This window comes from Phycodurus eques, chromosome 7 (assembly GCF_024500275.1).
Source record: "Phycodurus eques isolate BA_2022a chromosome 7, UOR_Pequ_1.1, whole genome shotgun sequence".
Classification (NCBI taxonomy): Eukaryota; Metazoa; Chordata; class Actinopteri; order Syngnathiformes; family Syngnathidae; genus Phycodurus; species Phycodurus eques.
Window position 1 is genome coordinate 30596036 of NC_084531.1, and position 22071 is coordinate 30618106.

At 46.8% G+C, this 22071-nt stretch overlaps 1 protein-coding gene across 1 annotated transcript; it reads right to left on the reverse strand.

The window, feature by feature from the left end:
• Nucleotides 1-273: 273 nt before the first annotated feature.
• caln1 (calneuron 1) lies at nucleotides 274-18632 on the reverse strand. Its single transcript, XM_061682596.1, has 6 exons — nucleotides 18441-18632; nucleotides 12684-12811; nucleotides 10429-10572; nucleotides 8344-8456; nucleotides 5118-5274; nucleotides 274-3684 (listed from the first exon to the last, which is right to left on the reverse strand). The coding sequence occupies exons 2-6, from the start codon at nucleotides 12802-12804 to the stop codon at nucleotides 3557-3559; spliced, it is 663 nt and encodes a 220-aa protein (XP_061538580.1). The 5' UTR covers nucleotides 12805-12811; nucleotides 18441-18632; the 3' UTR covers nucleotides 274-3556.
• Nucleotides 18633-22071: the final 3439 nt, after the last annotated feature.

Here is a 22071-nt window from a genome sequence, read left to right on the forward strand (position 1 = left end):
CAACCAGTCGCACTGACAGTCACAGTCACACCTACGGGCAATTTAGAGCCTCCAACTCACGCATGTTTTTGGGATGCGGGAGGAAACCGGAGTGCCCGGAGAAAAGCCACGCAGGCACGAAGAGAACGTGCAAACTCCACACAGGCGGGACCCCGCGGGACTTGAACCCGGGTCCTCAGAACTGCGAGGCTGACGCTCTAACCGGTCGGCCGCCGTGCCGCCGGCAAATAAATCAGTCAATAAAATACGCTAAAGTACACGATGCGTTTGAAAAACAACAAGATTTATTGCAACATCGTGAATACGTTGACTATTTACAAGTTGAAGCGTGTGCGTTCGGTTGCCATTTTGTGTTGAGCGTGTCCACGTTCCCGCTCGGCAACGTCACGTGTTCCCACATCTTGCCATCCTCACGCGAGACTTCGCGTCCGCAGGCAACAAAAGTGCTACATTCTTCGATTTGGTCATGACCAATTCTGAAAAGGTTGAAGCAGAATGAATGACGATTTCGTGACTCCAATCAACTATTTCACGCAAACATTTAAAATGGGTTATTTTGCTTTTCGTTCGTAATTGGAAAATGAATTATAATGACATTATTTATGAATAACCTCAAAATGAGAATGAATTATGATATTATTTCAATAACTATTTTATACATGCATAGAACTTTTTTTCTTCTTTAAAATACATCATTGGTTCATGAATTATAAATATATTGATTATCAAATAAACAAAAATGAGAACGTATTCTTGTCAAAATAAACTTTTACACATGCATTTAACATTTAATGATTTGTTTGACTGTATAATTGGTCATTCATTACAATTCAATCATAAATAACGAATACAGGACAATTATGTTATTACATTATAAAAGTATTTTACATGTTTTACATCAACATTTTAACTTTCTTCCCCCCCGTTTGTCTCCAAATGACGTCAGGTGCCCACGTGACCTTTCACAAACTCCTGTTGGCCCGCCCCTTGGTCCTTCTCGCTAGACACTTCATTAGGTACACCATCTCATACTAAAAAATCCTCTCGTCATAATGCGCACTGTATTATTATTATTATTATTAATGTAACAAATTGTTTATTATTGTGCTCATACAAGTGTTTCGTATCGTAACGACAATAATAAAGAAATTGTTCCATTTAAATCTCTGATAATCGTGTTTGTGACCTGAATGCCATTATTGTGTGAATCGACACGAAGCCACGAGAGGGCGCCCTTGCACAGAGTTTGCTGGTCATCCCGTTTATGGCTTGGACATGCGCGCCTTCCGCGTCAGAGTGACGTCACCCGGCGCACGCGTGTTGCTATTGCGGTGCGGTCACAGTGTTTCGTTACCTCGTACAAGTCACACGGAACACGTGACGTCGGTCAGCCAGACCACGTGGCTTCTTCCTTCTTATTGGAGGTGCGGGGAAGGTGTGGCGCCCGCACCACCAGGGGGCCTCAGAGACCCCCAAGTGGTTCGGGTTAGGGTCTGGATTTGAAGAGCCTGCTTGCGTCACCATTTCAACCATTCTTTCACTTTTCTACTCCACGACGCTTATGCTAATTTCCGTTAGCCCGTCTCTGGCGTTTTGCATTCCACGGTAGCATTAAGCTCGCGGACTTTCGTTAAACAAAATGATATGGTTTGCTTCTACGATGTTTAATTCTTGGGTTTTATGTGTCAGTGTTACAGTAAACTTCGCACTTTGGCTCTTATTTAGAGAATCTATTCTTGAAAAGTTTTGTCGTGTTTCAAGTATGTGGGAGCGCTTAAAAATACGGTCTCCATATTGTAGATTTTCATCTATTGCTGACGAGTGTGGAGGTTCGCGACACTCTGAACCTCCGAAAACCGCGCGGCGTTGAACGCAGCACTTGGAAGAGGAGGTTGAAGAAACATTTTATATCCAACTGGAGACTGCGGGCGGCAAAGAAACAGGGTGCTGCAGCGGAAGGAAAAAAAAAAAATAAATAAAATAAAATCTCTCTATATATATACACGTGTGTGCGTGTGTGCATTATAATTTAGTCCCGAAGGAATCGATTATTTATTGTGGATTTTCACACTCAGAATGCAGGACTAAATAAAAAAATTAAAAACTTAAGTCATCTGAACTTTGTTGTTGTTGAAGTTTGTTTAGAACTCAAGTGCCTGCAAACAAATTCTACAATTAAGATAAATATAAAGGGAACAAAGAAAAGGTTTGAAGTGTCGTCACTGTCCCGCTTTAAGACGATTTAGACTTTCAACCTAATTGGCATTATTGGGGTTATAGTTTGGATCATAATGAGCAGAAAGTGGAGATAAGGACTTGGCCCGATTGGGTCGAGCAAAAATCCACGAGTAATCGATGCAAATTGTAATTGCATTGAAAAAAGAAATGAACCCCAACAAATCTTGAAGCAGGCAAATTCCACCAATAAGTGTTTTGCCCAAAAGCAGCTTTGTTCTGAAAAAGGCAAAAAAAAGTTTGCAAAAGATTGTGAAAATTGGCGAGTTCGCGAATGGATTTAAAAACAAACAAACCAAAAAAATGGAATAGAAGTTGAGCAGGTTCCATTCCAAGCAAAAAGAACGTCTGGGTCCGGGTTTTGGGTCTGGATCTGGTTCTATTGCGCCACACATTTGCGATGAGTTCCTTTCAAACAAACTCCTTCACTTGCCTTTCTTTGTTCTCGACTGTTTCACTTCCCACTGGGAGCCGGCGCGATGGTCACGTGTCTATACGCGCCCTGCGATTGGCTGGCGAGCAAAACCGGGGCGGAGTCTCCGGCTCGCCCAACGAGCCTCGTGGTTTAGAACACGTGCTTCGCAGGTGAGCGGTTCCGCGTTCGAATCTGGCCTCGGGTACGTCGGCGTCCTCCCGCCTCCGCCTTCCCGAAACGCAAACGTGAGCTTCACCGGTGACGCAAAATTGTCTAAAGGCGCGAATGGTCGTTTGTCTGTTCAATAACCGATAATAATCGATCGATTCAGCAGGACAGAAGACGCAAGCAGAAACGCGCAGACGGACGAGACGGGACGACGCGATTGCGTCGCCGAGACCCGACGGGAAGTCAGACGAAGACGGCGACAAACGCGAAGAACATTGACGCGCCCAGATGGAGGAGGAGGAGGAGGAGGTGGACAAGAAAGAAGATCGTGAGGACGTGAGGTGTTCGGGGTCCTTGTCTCAAAGAGATCCCCGTTCGATCCCCCGCTCGCTCGCAGGCTTACCGTCCGGACTGACAGATTGTTTTCCCCACAATAAAAACAACAACAACAACGTTTCCCAGCATTCGTCGAGGCGACCACCACGCGAGGGTTCAGCGCCGGCGTGAGGCCGCCAGGTCGGACGCGCCTTCACGTCCGTCCGCGCGCATTCAAACCGTCCGGCGCTCCTTTCCCGCGCCCGGCGCCTCGTTATTGCGTCGTCGGAAGAGGACAGAGGAGGATTGTGGGTAACGTCAGCCCTTGAGTGTCCCTGCTGTCGGAGTAAAGGGGTGGAGTGCGAGGAAAAAAAAAACTTTGTGTGTGTGTGCGTGCGTGTGCGTGTGTCACAGTGGGCGTGGCTACTCCATGCCGTTCCTCAGCATCTGATTGGCTGCGATCAGCATGACGCTGATGATGAACGCCATGGCGAAGGCGCAGATCAGGCTCTTCCTCACGCACGTCTGACGGTTCTTCTTGGACGGGTGAACTGAGGGACAAAGATACGACGACAGCGGTCAGGCCGAGGCGGCGCCGTTGACGGCGTGTCCCTGAATGCAAGCATTACATTCTCAACAACTGTTCATCCGTCAGCACGTACTGTACGCGTGCAGTGTGGAGTGACCTCCGAACCTCATACGCACAAAAAAAAAAAAATGTTATCTCTTCCGCTAATGTGGCTAGCTAACGGTAGCTAAACAACTTACCCGTCACTCAATACTGTTATTGATCCAGCGAACGTGGCTCGCTAACGTTAGCTAAACAACTTCCCCGTGGCTCCATACTGTTATCTATTCAGCTAACATGGCTAGCTAATGTTAGCTCAAATTCATGCCCGTGGCTAGCTAACTTCAGCTAAAACACGCGCATTTAAAATCCATTTTCGGAGCCGCTTCTCCTCACGCGGGTCACGGGCGCGCCGGAGCCTATCCCAGCTATCATCGGACGCAAGCGTGACTTATTCCTGACGGAGTGTTGCCAAACATCAAATGTTACTGGTTTGATGTTGCATCATTGGGACTGTACGAGAAATACAATCATATAAGAGCGATGATCGACTTACCCGCCGACCGTACGGGGTCGTCCGTGAACGGGACATCGCCGTTATATATCTTTGCATTTGATTTGTCTGGAGAGCTGTCCAATTCCTTCTTTTAACTTTTGTTGCTAACTGGAATTAAATCATTCGGCCAAGACGCCGCGTGAATGATTAGCACCCTATTTGGTCACGCCTCGTATCGCTACGTTCTCTGACTAACTATTCTTGTTGCAATTGTAATTCAAATTCAGTTAGAGGCAGAAAATGGGACCAGAGAGGGCTGATTTTTCAAAACATCATTTGAATAATATTCTTTGAACACATGTGACAAAAAGCTTTTGTGCGTCGCTATGAGCGTTCAGCTTCACGGTTCGCGCCAGCGCTACTAAGCGTTTGCGGCTTTTTCTCGCGTGAGTTCACCGCCGGAGGAACGCTGTGTTTACTTTTGCGTCTTTAAACGTAGCAACAGGACGAGATTTCACACACACACTCACACTCACACCAAAAAGTCTGGTTTGAATGGCCAGCGAGCGCAGCAGCAATTTTGAACGCCGGATTCTGAGTTTTTTGTGTGTGAGGAAAAATGAGCTTTTTGGGGAAGGTTTTTGTGTGCGATTGCCAATTAACAAAAAAAAAAAAAAAAAAGAATCAAACAACATGCAAATCAGAGTAAAAGATTACGACTTCATCAGCAGACCTACTCGAGCTTTTCGTTACGTCTGCGACTCGGGGAACCTCATCTCCGATTGGCTGACGAGTTTGAGTTGAAAATATCCACCGATAGGCTTCTGCCATCCTCATCTTCCAATCAATAAATCAGAAGGCGACGGGAGATTTGACGAGGGAATGTCAAATACTCTCTGACAGCCCCACGCGCGTGTTACCTCCTTCAAATTCGGTCTGGCAGTTTCCCGCGTTCTCCTTGAGGCTCTCCTCCTCGTTGATGATGATGTTCTCGATGTCCTTCATGGTCAGGTGGTCTCGGAAAGCGTAGAAGAGGACGTGCTTCAGCTCCTCCAGCGTGATCCTCTGCATGTCGAACTACACGCGCACACAAATCGTGAGGATTACGGCGGGGGCGGACGTCGCAGACGCGCACGCCGCATCGGCCGTGTCGAAACATGCCGTACAGAGAGACCACATCGTTTCAAAAGAAAATTCATATTTTATGACGCTTATTCCTTATAAAAGACACTTTTTTTGAAAGTATTCTTCAGCACCTGTTCTCACCGTTTCCCAACTATAGTATAACATCACTTTAAGGAACGGAAAAGAAGACTGGCTTGCACAGTTCTCCAAATAAGAGGCAAAGTGTGCTCGCTTCAAGCTGTTTATTTGTCACTCCCGCTTGAAGTTTACCGTAAAACTGACCAATCAATCAGAAGGGGGTTAAATAGTCTATATTTTAACAGCAAACCATATAATTTCATCAAATAAAGGTATGCTAGCTTCATGCTAACTTCTACAGTGACCTCTCGCATAGTTGCAGTCTGACATTCGCAGATTTATTTACTTGCTGAAAAACTCTCCTATTCAATGCTTTTGTGCGCAAGGGTAAAGATATTAAAGTTGTGCTTTTCTGCCATCTTGTGGCATCCTCGTGCCGAGGAACTATGTTGAAGTGAGTTGAGGAGACAAAAGTTGTGATGTGCCGCCACCTCGTGGCTTCTACATGCATCTAACTGGCGCTTCGCTTTAATGCGACTCGTTACCGGGGGCAGACGAAAATGAGCAGAGACATGACGGCAGTCAAACAAGTGCTACTTCACACGCACGCAGCTTACGACGACACTCACAGGCATACGTATAACGGCAACAATCCCAAAAATTAAAACATTTCAAAATATAGCGCTTACAAACGCACGACAAAACATTGACATTGTGTTGCGTTTGGGTGCAGATTGAAGTTTGAAGGACAGACAAAACCAAACCAAACCAAAAAAAATTGCTGCGTGTTCCGGAAGAGCGTGACGCACGTTTGGCATCATCCACGCCGACCTCGGGGGAGGTCGGTGGCCGCCTGAAGCTGGTTGCCCCCGGCGACGGGGGGGCGCTTGGCAGGGAAGAGAAACATGAAAAATGTATTTTCCTGCGCGGGCCAGCGAGCGAGCCCGCGTCAGCTGTAGTCCGGCGCCCGCCGACCTTTACGGGACAACGCGGCGGCCGCGTGGACAGGAAAACGAGGCCCGACGCGCAAATCGATCCAATTACGGACTGCGATCGAAAGTGTCCGATCGGGAGATGAGCAATGTCGATTGGTGAAGTAGTTCCCGCTTCCGGTTTGACGAGCCGGTTTGGCAGCCGCAACCGACGACCTTCAAAGATGTCGAGGTCGCGGATCGCAAACAAACTCGACCTCAAAATGCAAAAACCGAAACATTTGTGCCACAAGTTCTTCAATGAGGCTTGCAAGCGCGACGCAATGCGGGCGTTGTCGCAATAAAGAGGCCTTCGTTGAAACGACCGTTTGCGTTTTAGACCAGGTCCGCGCATTTCAAATTTGGGTTTCAAGTCGGACTCAAAATAGAATGAAAATGACTTTCATTACATTCAAATTAGGGTTTCAAACAAGCGTTGGGTTTTTAAAGTAGGGTGTAAAGTCTGGCTTCTTATTTAAACAAGGGGTAGGGTTTCAAGCCAGCGTTCGGGTTTTAACGAGGAGGCGTGCTCGCAAGCGGCCCTCGAAAGGAAGGGAGAGCGAGAGAAAACGTAAACAACAACAACGGCGACGAGCGCGGCGTGCGGACGGCGTTTGTCATCGATCGCAAAAGTCATCGATCGCCAATTAGCGTCAGCGTGATTGACGATTGGCCGCCGAGGGGCAGAACCGCCGCAGAAACAAACAAACAAATAAACAAATCTCCCGTCTCACGCTTCTTTGACTTCGGCAGAGGTCACGCAATATATTCCCGGTCGCACGTGAGGACGCGACGATTATGCGCGTCACGCTTTAATCTCAAAGCAAACTCGGCTCGTGGTGTTGACGATGTCGCGTCGACCGCGGGCGGTCATCAAACCGTGCCAAGTTATATCTTTATTTATACGTAATAATTTCAGCTCAGCTCTTTTACAATTCATTAGAAAAGACGATCAAATTGCCAATTATAGCTCACGTTTGGTCTTTTTATCAGAAAAGATGAAAATTGTGCGCATCACGTTAAGAAGGGCATTTCTAACAGTTATAACATTTCCACGGTCCGTGTCATTAAATGCCGCCTTTGACGAATGTTTTCATTTCGCTCTTAACGGCTTATTATCGCGTAACACGCGCCGAGCACGTGACCGATGGGAACGTGAGCGAAAGACTCATTTGTTCAATATCACTTTTGTCATAATGACACGCTTCATCACGCAAAATACAGCAACTCGGTGTGACGTCAATCAAAATCCCGTGGTGCGTTGGAAACTGTAGTTAAGTACAGTATAATCACTTTCAAGTATTTTACTGTTCGGTATTTGGTAAATAACTGGAATTTACAGGAATGTCTAACAGTGTGTGTGTGTGTGTGTGTGTGTGTGTGTACCGCTCCTGCCGACAGCGTCGATATCCACATTGCGGGATAAATAAAGGCGTATCTTAAAGTTAAAGCTAAAGCTGCACCTAATGAAGCGTCTGGGGATTAATTCAAAAAACAAAATGCGAATCTGAAACAACGCGGCAATGTTATCGAGCCGACACTTCATCTGCAATATAATGTGTCGTGTGAGACAAACAAACGGGTGGTAAACAATAGGTGTCGCGCAAGCATATATATTGTAACAACAAGAAGAGACCAAATGTGCAATGCAAGCACGGAACACAAACAAGCGGAACACAAAAGGTGTCGCAAAAACACGCAACAACAGGAAGCGCGCAACACAAAGATAAGTGGCACACTAACACGTGCACGTTCGCAAAGACATGTAACGCAAACGGAGCGGAACAAAGACATTTGTCACACTGACACAGACTGCAAAGAAGATGTGTAAGATGAAAGCGTAGCACAACAAGTCCCAGGACACACAGGAGGTGTAGCGCAAACACACGGAACACAGACAAGTCAAACGCAGAAGATCAGCATGTAACAGCCGCAAGCGGAACCCGAACCGCCGCGGGAGTCGTTCCCGTACCTGCCAGAAGATGCTGTCGATGGTGCTTCCCAAGAAACCTTCTCTGGTTTCGGAGGAGAGAAGTTTTGGTCCCAGGATGGTCATGAACTCCTCGAAGTCCACCTGGCCGTCACCTTCGCAATAAAACGCAAATTAGCAACGCAACTAAATACAACCTCAATCCCAATGAAGTTGGGACGTCGCGTTAAACATCAATTCAAAACAGAATACCTTGATTTGAAAACCCTCTTGGACCTATATTTCGTTGAATACACGACCAAAACGAGATATTTCATGTTCAGACTCATACACTTGCTTGTTTTTAGGAAATAATCATGAACTTGGAATTTGATGGCTGCAACACGTTGGGACGGGTGGCAAAAAGTTGAGGAACGCTCATCAAACACCCCGCAGGTGAACCGGCCAATTGGGAACAGGCGGCTGCCATGATTGCTTCCCTGAATTGCTCAGTCGTTCGCGAGCAAAGGTGGGGCGAGGTTCACCTCTTTGTCAACAAGTGCGGGAGAAAATAGTCCAACGCTCTAAAGGCAATGTGTGAATTGAGGGATTTCATCATCTACGGGCCATATCATCATCAAAAGGGTCAGAGAATCTGGAGACATCGCCGCATGTGAGCGGCGGGGCCGAAAACCGACATCGAATGACCGTGACCTTCGATCCCTCGGGCGGTGTGTAGCGCATTGTGAAGACCCCGGACTGTTGGACAGCTGAAGCTGTGCATCGAGCAAGAACGGGAAAGAATTCCACCTCGGAAGCTTCAACAATGAGTGTCCTCGGTTCCCAAACCTTGATCGAATGTTGTTCAACGAAAAGGTGATGTAACGCCGTGGTAAACGTGAGCCTCTTTTCCAGCTTTTCTGGAACGTGTTGCAGCCATAACATTCCAAGTTAACGATTATTTGCTAAAAAACAATCAAGTTGATCAGTTTGAACATGAAATATCTCGTCTTTGTCGTGTATTCAATGACATAGAGGTCGGACGTGATTCGCAAATCATTGTATTCTGTTTTGACTGATGTTGAACACGACGTTCCAACTTCATTGGAATTGGGCTCGCAAGAGCTGCCAAACAACGAGGTCGTGTGGCGGCCGGTTCCTTATTCTTTCAAAATCAAAGTTGTCGCACCACAAGGTCTCAAGAAAATGATCAATACCTTCTCCCCCTGCCAGCGAGCAGGTTGGAGAAGGTCTACATCCTTCATCCCTGATCCCGGCCGGGCCTCGGGCCCCTCTGCTGTTTCCTTCCCCACGCCACGCCCCGCCCCTCTCTGTCACGGTATTTGCTGAAGAACCAGAATCCCCGGATTCCGTCTCCCGCGCGGCCCCGATGCCGACTGGCGTCTTCGGCGTCGCGTCCCAGCACGTTTCAAGAGCTCAAGGGTCATCCCCGCCCCGAGAAGGCAAAGGTCACGGGCCCCCCAAAAAAATAAACGGCCGCGCCGGGATCTTGTCGGCGGACTCCGGCTCGGCCTTCGAGACAATTATCAATTGACAATTAGAAGTTATATATTATATAACTTCAGCGGCTGAAGCCGGCCAAGTGTAAATCCAGCCCCGGTGGGCCTCACGACGAGTCCGCCTACGCGCAACCGGTGCAGCTGCGACAACGTGAAACTCAACGCGCAGCGAACGGCGGAGAGCGCCGTGGACTTTAGAGGAAGCGCAGCCCCGCGCCCTCCCGTCACACTGCGGCCACTCCGCTGGACTCCGCGGAGTCACGCCGCTCGCTCGGCTCGACCGTCTTCGGAAGCCAAAGCGGGAGCCCGACGCCGCGGCCCCGGTGAAGAAGGCCGCAAAGAGGAAGTTTTACCTAAGGCGGTTCAGGCCGCCGAGGACCGCGCGGACGCGGTTCTGCGAGGCTATCATCGGATCCGTCACCCTTTTGAAATAAAGCGGCCGCTTCTCCATCCTTCCCGAACAAAAGCTGTCGCAGCAGAAAGTCACGCGGCGTGGCGCCCGGTTCCCGACGCTTTCCCCCGCTACGCATCGACCCTTTCCGAATAAAAGCCGCCACGTCGCCGGCTTCGTGGAGCGAACGCTGCTTTCCGTCTGGAGCGGCAAGTCGTCGCCCGCGACGCGGCTCACCGTCCATGTCGAGCCGCTGCATGATGATGGCGAGCTCCACCTCGCTGGGCATGTACCCCAGCGAGCGCATGGCCATTCCCAGCTCCTGCTTGGAGATGAAACCGTTGCCGTCGCGATCCAGAACTTCGAAGGCCTCCCGGATCTCTGCCGCACAAACGTCGATGACATTTTCAGACATTTAGCGTGAAACTTTGACATTGCATTCATTACAAAAAAGACGTGAACTTGTATGAATGAAAAATCATTCATTCGGAAGAACGAAAAGACGTTCGGACAGTATCCAGCCGAGTCGCGTCTTGTGCCGCGACGTGCGCCACTCGACTCGACTCGACTCGACTGCGGGGAAGACATACAGCAGAACAAACAAAAACAACAGCAACGTTTCCTGTGGGAAATAGTTCCGTTTTTTGTTTTTTTTCCCCAGCTTTTATACGATTCGCTTCTCGTCGGACTTCCTCAAACGGAAAAGTGAGCTTACGCTGCGCTCAAAGCGTGTGGGAGGGATCAAACCTTTGCCATTTCCTTTTTATGTGGTCTCTCTTTTCACGCTTGGGGAACGTGTCCGCCCGCCGCGATAAACGGGGGTTCGCTGAACACTGAAGGCGCACAATTGCCCCTTTACTGTTCCAAAAAACATCTGCAATATTACACTGTATTAAATGTATAATACGGTGCCAATATGAGCCTCGATGGAAGACGGACTTATTAATGCGGCGCAGCCTATTAACACTTGACGCGGCCTCGATCTCGCACAAGCAATTTTCCAGGCGGCGTCTTAATGTGACACCATCGCGACCCCATTACGTGCGCACGGCGCGCCATCCTCCGTCAGGTGCTCCAGCCCGCAGCGGTCACACAAAACACACACAACGGCGGCGGTAAACGTTAGCGGCGTGCATCGAGCGCTCTTAGCGATGAGCAGCTAATGACGTCGTTAACCGTGCAAATAAAAAGCCAATGAATAAAACGTCAGGATGGACGGCGAGGGCGCAGAGAGGCCGATGGCCTTCAAACGACCTTCGCATCCAAACACATCCGCTGCACTGAGAATATATATTTCATCGTGCGTGTTCAACTTATACTGCATATTTTGTCAGCATCATAGCATCATTGTCCAAGTCATTTTGAACTTACTCTTATGATGTCAATAACAAATGCGAATGTGTTTTCTCTTGATGTCGATTTAGCTAAAATTCATCTGCCAAGGTTGAATGGCTCAACCCGACTCTTCTTGCTTGTTGAAGTTGGTGCTCCCCCCCCCCCACTTGTTTCCTGAAAGTGTTCTAAAAGGACAGGCAACTATGCTATTAGGCTAACGATATGTCAAATATATAATTATGATGATGATTATTATTATTATTATTATATATATCGTTGACATCTGGTGGAAACGTGACATGTCCAACTTTTGATCAAATTCCTATTTTTCGACAAATGGACACTTGTGTAATTTGACAAATTCTTGGCCAGCGTCGATGCCGCAACAAACCCGCAGATGTATTGTTTTTGGGGGGAGGGTGTCGTAAAACTCCGCCTCTTCCGTGCGGAAATATTGAGGTTCCGTACATTTGCGTAAGCTTGTTTTGTTAAAAATGGATGGCTGTCGCGTTTCGGCGCAGGAAGGAGCGGTCAGCCGCGAAGGTACGTTGGTGAGCAACTCGTTTCTGCTGAATTGTGCCCGACAGCGACTTTAATCTTCATCGTGGTCTGGAGGTCGTATACTGCACGTTGTGTTTCTTTAGGATGATGATGTGCACGAAAATACAGGATAAGCATCCTAACATTTTCTAAACATTGCGCAGGTTGTGTTTATTATGGCCCACAACAGTATTATTATTGTGGCACATAACATCGTATGTATTTGTTGTTCAGCGCTGCAGCAGTCTGCGGGCGCGCGCGCGCGTGTGCATGCGCATCGATTAGTATGCAGCCTATATTTTTCTGCAGTGACTTTGATGCAGTTTCGTTGCACTGCTCGCTGGCTTCTTGAACATTTGTTCAAGTGGGAAAGCTGTGGCGCACACGCAAACACGCACGCACACTTGATTATGATAAGAAGCTTGATGGAAAATAACACAACACTAACTTGAACCTCCTGACAGAGAATATGAACGACGCGCTTTTGAGGAGAGCTCGTGCTTTGGGTTCATCATCGCGAGAGTCAACAGAAAATGTTTCTTCTTGCGGACGAGCGTGAGCGGCTCGCCGAGACCGACGCGAAATATGAAATGGGAATATGACGAGGCGTGACTCACCGTGGAGTTCCTCCACGGAGATGCTGGCCGGCACGTCGCCGTCGGCGTCGCCGTCCGAGAGCGAGCGACTCAGGTAGTTGCCTTTGTACAGCAGGCCCGCCGTCACGTGGTGGAACGGCATCTTCTCCCTGGCGACACACGACAACGCAATCGTCTCGGTGAAGCAGCATGTGGCTCGTCGCCCGAGGTTGCCGGCGGAGCCCGAAGGGGCCGCTTTGAACACAAAGGCCAGACTTCCTGTCTTTTCAGACGCACTGGCTTCTTGAAATAAATCCCGTTGGGCGCAACTGGACAATTCAAAACGGACACTTGAAATCGCGGTGTCTATTTGGGCACGGCTTCTTCTTCTTCTCCTTTCCCTTCGCCCTTGTCCCTTTACGGGTCGCCACAGCGCGTCGTCCTTTTCCATGTAAGCCCATCTCCTGCATCCTTCCCTCACGCCACCCATCGACCTTCTCCTCGGTCTTCCTCTCGCTCTCTTGCCTGGCCGCTCCACCCTCCTCATCCTTCTACCGACAGACTCACTATTTCTCCTCTGGACGGGTCCGAACCATCCAAGTCTGCTCTCTCTCGAACTTTGTCCCCGAAACATCCAACCTCGGCCGTCCCTCTATGAGCTTTTTTTGACCTTTTTTCAAACGGAATTTTCTCTGCCTTTTTAATTTCATTTTTGATTCTCACAGGAACTTGTAAAACATGTCCGTACACTTGCAGGATTACAACCTTTTTGAAGAAGAAATAAGACTTTATTCTTGTACGATTACAACTTATTAATACAAGAAATAAAATTGTTATTCTGACAAAAATATTTGTATAATTATATAAAAATATGACCTTGAGTACAATTACGCCTTCTAGGTTTTTTCTTAACTTCGGTCTCACAATATTTATTTTTATTTAAATGAGATTTAAAAAAAAAAAAAAAAGTAAACATAGGACTATTGTTGTCTTTTTTTTCGAAAAAACAAAACAGAAAAAAACCTTTATTCGAGCAAGATTCTGACTTTTTTCGACAAAAAAACCCCAATTTAAGTGACAAGAATACACATATTTTTTTCCCGCAAAAATATGTCTGTGAGATTACAATTGTTTCTTTTCTGGGAATAAGCCCTTTTTGTCTTGAACAACTACGAGTCTTTCCTGAAAAAACCCGGCCGTTATAGCGGTCAGCCTTCCGGTCCTCGATGCGGCGGGTCTCGTCGCCATGGCAACAGATGCCGACCAGTTTAAGATGAGACGGTATGCATCATAGAAGATACAAACGGAGACAATATTCTCTTGTAAACAATTGACTGTGCCCTATAATGTCATCGCTCGTATTTGCATATTACACAGTAGACGTCATGAGTGTGTGTATTAACTACATTTAAATTGACGAAAACAGAGTGAAAGTGTTTTTATGTGCAGCATAAAAGCTTGTACATACGACGCCGTTTAACGCCGACATCCCATAATACTCAATCACCCTCAACGATTCACTGGCTTGGACGCGCGCGCGCGCACACACAAATAATACAACAAAATACAGAAATGTAACACTGACGAGATAGAGCTCCACTCAGGCATTGTTTTTTGTTTGGTTTTGTCTTTTTGCACCTGCAGACCTCTCCTCTTTTGTGATTGGTCGGCTGTGATAAACCCCGCCCCTTGATATCACTTCCTGATGGTTGACCAACGCGTTGCCACGCACGTATATTCTTGAAAGGATATTTTAAAAAAAACAAAAAAAACAACTGTTGTATGTTTCAGATTTTTTTTGTGTGTGTAGAAAACATCCATCCATCCATTTTCTGTCGCGCTTCTCCTCACGCGGGTCGCGGGCGTGCCGGAGCCTATCCCAGCTGTCATCGGGCAGGAGGCGGGGCACGCCCCGAACTGGTTGCCAGCCCATCGCAGGGCACATACAAACAAACAAACATTCGCACTCACAGTCACACCTGCGGCCAATTTGGAGTCTCCAATTCATGCATGTTTTTGGGATGCGGGAGGAAAGCGGAGCGCCCGGAGAAAAGCCACGCAGGCACGGGGAGAACACGCAAACTCCACACAGGCGGGGCCCCGCGGGGATCGAACCCGGGTCCTCAGAACTGCGAGGCCGACGCGCTAACCGGTCGACCACCGTGCCGCCTGTAGAAAACATATTGTAGAAAAAAATAACTGCAATGCTTCTGAAAAGGTTGTATATATTCAGAAAATTGTATATTTTCCAAAAAAGTAACACATTCTCGAAAAATGTATTGCATTTTCAGAAAATGTTCATGTTGACGAAAAAGTGTCTTTCCTAAAGAGTTTACTTCCAAAAATTCACTCCGCCCACCCCCAATTATGAATTAGAAAAAAAATAGTTTCTTCTTCTCAGATTGATTTTTTTCCCCTGAAAAAAAGGATTGATCTTTTTTTGTGAAAAATAAAACAAACTTTCTTGCAAAATGACAACTTTTCTTTTTTTCCCTGAACAAATTTAACGGTCAAGACAAACAGCTTGCTAAACACACGCCGTGTTTATGCACAACTGACGCGTTGCCCTTCGAACTCCGCGGATCCTCGTGCAAAGATGATCCCAACTACTCAAAGCCGTTAAAGCACTCTCGTCTTGATACAATCGTGATAATGGTAAAGACACGCGATAGTTCCGACACTTTGACGAATTCATACATATTCATTCATATCTCAGAAATAGCAGCATTTATTTTGCTGTCTGCTATTGTGTAGATACAAAATGGCTGCCTCACCGCAGATCCGTCTGGTGTGTTGCAACATCATCATGAGGCATTCATTAACGCTAAAGACAGCTCGGGTGACACACACACAAAAAAAAGATGCATTTGTGGTCATTTTCATGGGAAAGGCTAATTAAGCAATAGTAGAAAAATCCCCTGCGATTGGCCGGCGACCGGTTCAGGGCGTACCCCGCCTCCTGCCCGGCGATAGCTGGGATAGGCTCAGGCACGCCCGCGACCCGCGTGAGGATGAAGCGGTACGGCGAATGGATGGATGGATAGAAAAATCCCATCGATCCAAAAATGCGTCCAGCATCTGCGCAAAACATGCAACTTCATTTGGTCGTTCGATGTGTGAAAAATATGACTTTCAAACATTTTTCTTTCTTAGAAACAATCATGACTGTTTGATGGATAACAACTGCCAATAATTCAAATACTCCGATCAGCCAAATTCAGTGGGTTACGTCTTGACGATTATTGATCAAATCATAGGAAAATGACTCCTATTGTTTTTGTACATATCGTGTATTTTGGTTCCCTCCAGTGCAGTGCTGTGCGCGCGTTGGACAGCTGAGCGAACATGTTTCTCCATGTTTGATGTTGACATCATCAATAATCGATCGTGTGAAAAATTCATATCGAACAGAGGACGCATTGATCACAATACTTATTCGGGTTTGATCTCACATCAATCACGCTGCTCTGTTGTTCAAAGGTATTAGTCAGAGGAAGGGTAGAGTAAAAATATGTACACTTCATCCAAGGACTCAAAGAAATGCCCGCCAGATATCAAAAGACTGCGGCGGGTGGAATTGATGACAGAGGGTCATTCATTTTGTTGTTAAATCATTGATCAATCAAGAATAAATGGTCGGCAGGCAGCAGAAAGGGCCCTTTTCCGTCCAGGGCAAACGGGCAAGCGCTCGAGCACCACTCGGGCCCAATGTGCGCACGTGCCGCACCCCGAGATTGTCCGGAAACCGGTCCGGTATAGATCCCGCCTCCCGCCTCCCTCAAGTGGGCCGAGAGCCCGGCTGAGCCGAAACCCCCGATCGGGACCGACGCGGCAGGAAACGGACGGACGGACGCCGCTCAAGAGCAAAGCCGCCGGTACCGCGACAACGCTGCGGCCGTCGCGGCCGAGAGAGAGAAGCTACACGATGGAAACATAACGTCGACGGACGTACGAGAGGAAGTAACGAGACACATTCGAGATGGAGAGAAGCACGCGTGAGAAACGGAGAGAAGGTGCCGATCGACAGAGACGTGAGAGAAGGTAGAGGGACAAATGAGAAACAGAGATAAGGTCGAGAGACGTTTGAAAGAGAACGTAAACGGTGTAGACGTGAGAGAAGGTAACGAGACGCGTTCGGGATGAAGCGATGGTAGAGAAAGACGAGAAACAGAGAGAAGGGAGAGAAAGACGGAGAGATGGCGGAGAAACGTGAGAGAAGCTACGGGGACAAATTTGAAACAGAATGTAAACAGAGAAGGTAACCAGAATATACGAAAGAAGGTAGAGAATCAGAGAGAAGGTAGAGACAGAGACATTAGAAACGCCGAGACGTTCCAAGAAGAGAGCGAGTGAAGAGACGAGAAGGTAGAGAAAGATGGGGAGACGGTAGAGAGAGCCGTGACGGAAGCTTGCCAGGGACACATTTGAAACAGAAAATACACTTTTGAGATGGAGAGACGGTAGAGAGAGAGACACACATGGAAACCAAAGAGTAGGGAGCGCAAACAGAGAGAAGGCAGACAAAAAACGGAATCAAACGACAAATAGAAGGCGGAGAGACATTTGAAATTCAGACGGTAGAGCAAGACGCGAGAGAAAACCGAAACGGAGAGAAAGGTAGACACGAGACGAGACTAGAAAAAAAGAAGGTCGTAGAGTGAGACATTAAAACCTGAGAGAAGGTAGCGGGTAAAACCGCAAAGTGGCGGTAGAGAGACATCAAAGGTAGAGCTGGACAGAAGGTGAACGCGAGACAAGATGAGATGAGGAAAAAGAGAAGGTCGCAGAGCGATGCATTCGAGACAGAGCCAGAAAATACCGTAAGTGCGAGAAGACGGTCAGAGAGAAGGTCGTGAGGAAAAGACGGAGCAAACAGAGCTGGAGAGAAACTCGCAGGATTAAAGACAGAAACAAGGTAGTAGAGATTCAAGGTAGAGCCGGAGAGACGGTAAGGGAAGCAGAGAAAGAGAAGCTAGCGCGAAAATGACAGCAAGAAGGTGCTCGCGAGACAGAGAGAGCCTAGCGAGATTAAAGCCACAGTTGGAGAGAGACCAGACGGGACTTGAGGAAGAGAAGGTAGGAGAGACAGACCAAGAAAAAACAGAAAGAAAAACAGCGAGATGGTGTTAACGGTAGAGCCGGAGAGAAGGTAGTGAGTGTCGAGAAAGAGAAGACGGCAGAGAACACTCACTCAATCCAGACCGAGGGTAGAAAGAAAACGGGGAAAAAAAACACCGCAGGTGGAGAGACGCTTTTTGAAATAGAGAGAAGGTAGGGACACACAATAGAAACACAGACGGTAGAGCGAGACATGACAGAAGGCAGGCATTAGAAACAGGGAGAAGGTACACACACACACTTTAAAACAGAGAAAAAGTAGAGCTACGTTCAAAACAGAGGTGCCGACGCAATAGAAACTGAGAGACGAAAAAAAAAAGAGAAGGCAGTCGCGTGAGAGGAGGTAGCCAGAGAAACACAGCAAAACGGTGGGAGGCAGACACGTTAAATGGTAGAGCCGGAGAGAAGGTAGCGAGAGTTGAGAAGGACAAAACTCACCAAATAGACAGACAAGGTAGAAAGAAACTGGAAGAACCACATTTGAAATAGAGGGAAGGGAGCGAGACACCATCGGGGTAAAATCCTATCAAAGAAGGTCAAGTGCTGAGCGACATCTTTTGCTGCAACCCCCCCGCCCCCCCCCCCCGGCATGTGTCAATCAACCTGACGTGCGTGTGCATGTGCGCGTCAGTCATGCAACAGGTGCGCTGCGGCGACCCCTCCAGAACGCCAGCAACTCACGCGTGCGTGCGCCGACGTCTCGTGTCCTTCCGCTGCCGTGATCCACTTTTTGTTTTCTTCCTTCCAGCTTGCGGTCGTCGGACTCCCAAAATCCCGCAGCCGCCCGCCGCGCCTCATTCAAAGGAAAACACAGAGATTACGTTTCCGTGACGACGACGCGTTGCGGGCTGCGCTGCCTCCATCCTCCTCCTCGTCTTCATCCCGGTGATGATGAAGATGACGCCGAGGACGATGAGGAGCACGTGCACGCGCACACCGATTGGCTGCCGGCGGTGACGTCGTCGCTCGTCTGTCCGTCATGACACTTTTTTTCTTTTCTTGAGTAGATATTCCACACACGCGTGGACTTACCGCCAACTGCAGGTTTGAAAAATATCGATTTTAAGCTTTTAAATGGCGCGAAAACGTGGACGTCAAAGACACACACGTGCGCCACGCATGTAAATCACACCGAGTGAAAGTTAGAGTGAAATGCTCAAATGCTGTCGAGTGGAGCCAAATGACAAATTTAGACGCAGGAGGAATCAAAACGGCATTAAAAACATCGTTTGGAACACTTTGGAGAGCGCGAGAGAGACAGAGAAAGGTGGACACATTCAAAAGACAAAGATGTCGGTAACACAGAGACGGAGAGAAGGTGGCGGGAATAACAAAAAAAGGAAAAGTTTGAGAGAAAGAAACAGAAGCTAGAGACAAACAAAGAGAAGCTGGACAAAGAGAGAAGAGAGAAGGTAGTGTGATCCATTAAAAATAGAGAAAAGCGAGCAGTAAAATTAAAGACAGAGAAGGTAAGCAGATCCAGATCCATAAAAGACAGAGAGAAGGTTGCAACAAACAAACCGAGCCGGCAAGATAAAGACAGTGAGAAGCTAGCGAGAGAGTAGAGAGGAATAATAAAGAGAGAGAAGGCAGCAAAAAAAAAGTAAGTGAGAAAAGCTAGCAAGACAGACGGAGAGAAGGTAGCGAGAAAAAATAAAGACAGAGAGAAGGTAGCGAAAAAAATGAAAAACAGAGGGATGGTATCAAGACAAACACAGACAAGCTAGCGAGATATATTAGAGAAAGACAGAAGAAACAAGACAGATGGTCGTCAGGCGGAGAGGTGGTAGAGAGATGGAGAGAAGCTAGCCGGACGCATGAGCGACAGAGAGAAGGTAACGAGACAGAAATTGAGAGAGTGTAGATACAGGCTTGGCGAGAACCCAGCGAGAAAAATTCAGGGAGAAGGTAGCATGCAGAGAAAGCGAGACAGGAGTGGGAAAAATTAAGACGGAAGTAAGTTAAAGACATCAAAGATGGAGAGAAGCTAGAGAGCATGGGCGATATGGGCAGCCGCACACCCCCCCGTGGACGATCGGCAGCCATCGCGCAAGGCGCCATTTTGTCCGGGACCGCCTCTGCTACCGAGACAATTAGCGACAGAGAGAGGGTAGCGATAAATAAAGTGAAGCACCCATTTGAATGTGATGTCACTTCCTGTTTAAAGTCCTCTACACTTACCTGCTGTCTAAATAAAGCCAAATAAAAAGCAAAGGACGTATGCAGAGGGTCGCACGTAATGCAGTGTACACTATTTCACCCTATCCCGATGCTGCTCGAGTCTCTATTTAGCCACGAGCTAATTTAGCGTAGCACCGGCTGACTACGAGAGGTGCCAAGTGCACACAACGGCTGTCAATCATCCCACACTCGCCGCCGAGTCATCGCACTACTGCCGTCCTTTCGCGCTATGCTAAGCTAACGGGCGACCTGCAGCGTGGAACAGATAAAGAACGAAGAGAAGACGAGGTAGGGGTGTCTTCGGAAACTCAAAACGTGTAGAAACGTCAAAATGTGTGGAACGCGCGCACTTACATTATGAAAATGTTTTTCGCAACATATGTGTACACCAAGTGGAAAACATGATACCATGTTGACCTCATGACAAATGTGCACAGATGTCTTCACATGACAACCAGATAAGCAAATGTTCAAAAGTCAATGTTGTGTAACTGAGTCAAAACCTTTACAAAATCTCAGACAAACTAATACATTGCACCACAAGGTGGCGCTTCGAGGTCATATTTGGAAAAATATGTCATGTGTGGGACTACGGCAGAATGGCGCATGACTCGAGAGACCCAATCACAAGCCTCGGCTTTCGGAGGAAGAAGTGAGATGGGAAAAAAAAAAATCTGCGCTTCGGCGATTATTTTTCAAAGGTAAAGTGAAATTGCAATCGTGGAAATTTCCGAAAGCAAGTGTAATTTAGTTAGTTACACATTTTCTTCCAGTAAGGTCACGGAATAGGATTACATACATTTTGTAACGGAATGACATCACCTCGTTCCATGTAATTCGTTACTCGTGATATTCCTGCCACTTGACAGCTGCTGAAAGTAACTAAAAAGTTACTTTTTTCGAAGTTACTTTTGCAATCAAGTCATCAGTAAAGTAACCAAGTTACTTTTTCAAGGTAACTGCGGCAACACTGTTCCCAAGTCCCTTGTTGTGTTTGTGCAACATTGTCGAATCTACCTTTTCATATATGTGCATGCCAAATCATCCTTCAAACACTTCCTCACTAAGTAATAATTCCTTGTCCCCTGGAAAGTTTGAAAAAATAAGCCCGACACATACTCCTACTCTGCCATAGACAAAGCTGCAAAATGGAGGCAGACTCAACAACGCACGCACTTTTTGTTAGGTAGTCTACGCACGCACGCTTGCAGAGTAGTGTCGTGCATTCGATAACGTGCGCCCACTCACCCGTGTGAAGAAAAACATACGCAATTCAACAACAACGTGCTGCATATCCACTTGTGACCAGTGAACGGCTCCCAGCACAACTCGCGTGCTTCAGATGTGACAAAAAGTTCTCCGTGCTCTGAATTAAGAACACGGTCACATTAATAGCTTAGTGTTAAAACAAATATGATTATTAGCTCATGCTTTGATCCAATGAGATTGTGTACCTAATGAAGTGGCCTTGATTTGTGTGTTGTGTTCAGGGTTCTGGGCACAGGTTCCATTTAATCCTCCTGTTGGGTTTTAAACCAAATATTTTTTGGGGGAAAATCCCAGACATAAAATCAATACGTTTTAATTCCCATTCTAAATGTTTTTTAACTTGACTTTACAAGCATCTTTAACATAAAAATTAAGAGATTTAACTTGGTCTTGTGTGTGTTTGTCGGAGAAGACATACTGTATAACGGGATTGAGTTTATATTTGATTTTTTTTAATAGGGTATATACATTTTAATTAAAAATAAAAATATATTTAAAACAATATAGAATAGCAAAATATTTAAAGTATACTGTATAGTGGATATTTAATACTAGTGTGCATATACTGTACTTTGCTGTAGACCCAGAATTTTGCGTTAGCAAATATAAATTCGATATAAACAAAATGTTTACAAAATAGGACAATTTTACTTTCACAAGGGTCTAACTTGTAATTCATATAAACCAATCTTTTTGTTTGTTTTTACAACTTTTTCAATTTCATATTTTTTCCTAGTTTGAAACTTTAAAAGGGATCAAACAAATCCCAATGAACAGAAAAAGAGTATTTTGTGGTACCACTGTTTTGGAGGCTAAGGAGTTCTGATGATGATGATGATGACGAAGTCAGTCCGAGCGCTTC

Excerpts from the sequence above, each read along its gene's own strand:
- caln1 (XM_061682596.1), bottom strand. The coding sequence starts at position 12,804 with ATGCCGTTCCACCACGTGACGGCGGGCCTGCTGTACAAAGGCAACTAC. Across the intron at positions 10,573-12,683 it reads CTCCGTGGAGGAACTCCACG|AGATCCGGGAGGCCTTCGAA; the intron begins GTGAGTCACGCC and ends TTTGTGCGGCAG. Across the intron at positions 3,685-5,117 it reads CCAGACCGAATTTGAAGGAG|TTCACCCGTCCAAGAAGAAC; the intron begins GTAACACGCGCG and ends TTTGTCCCTCAG.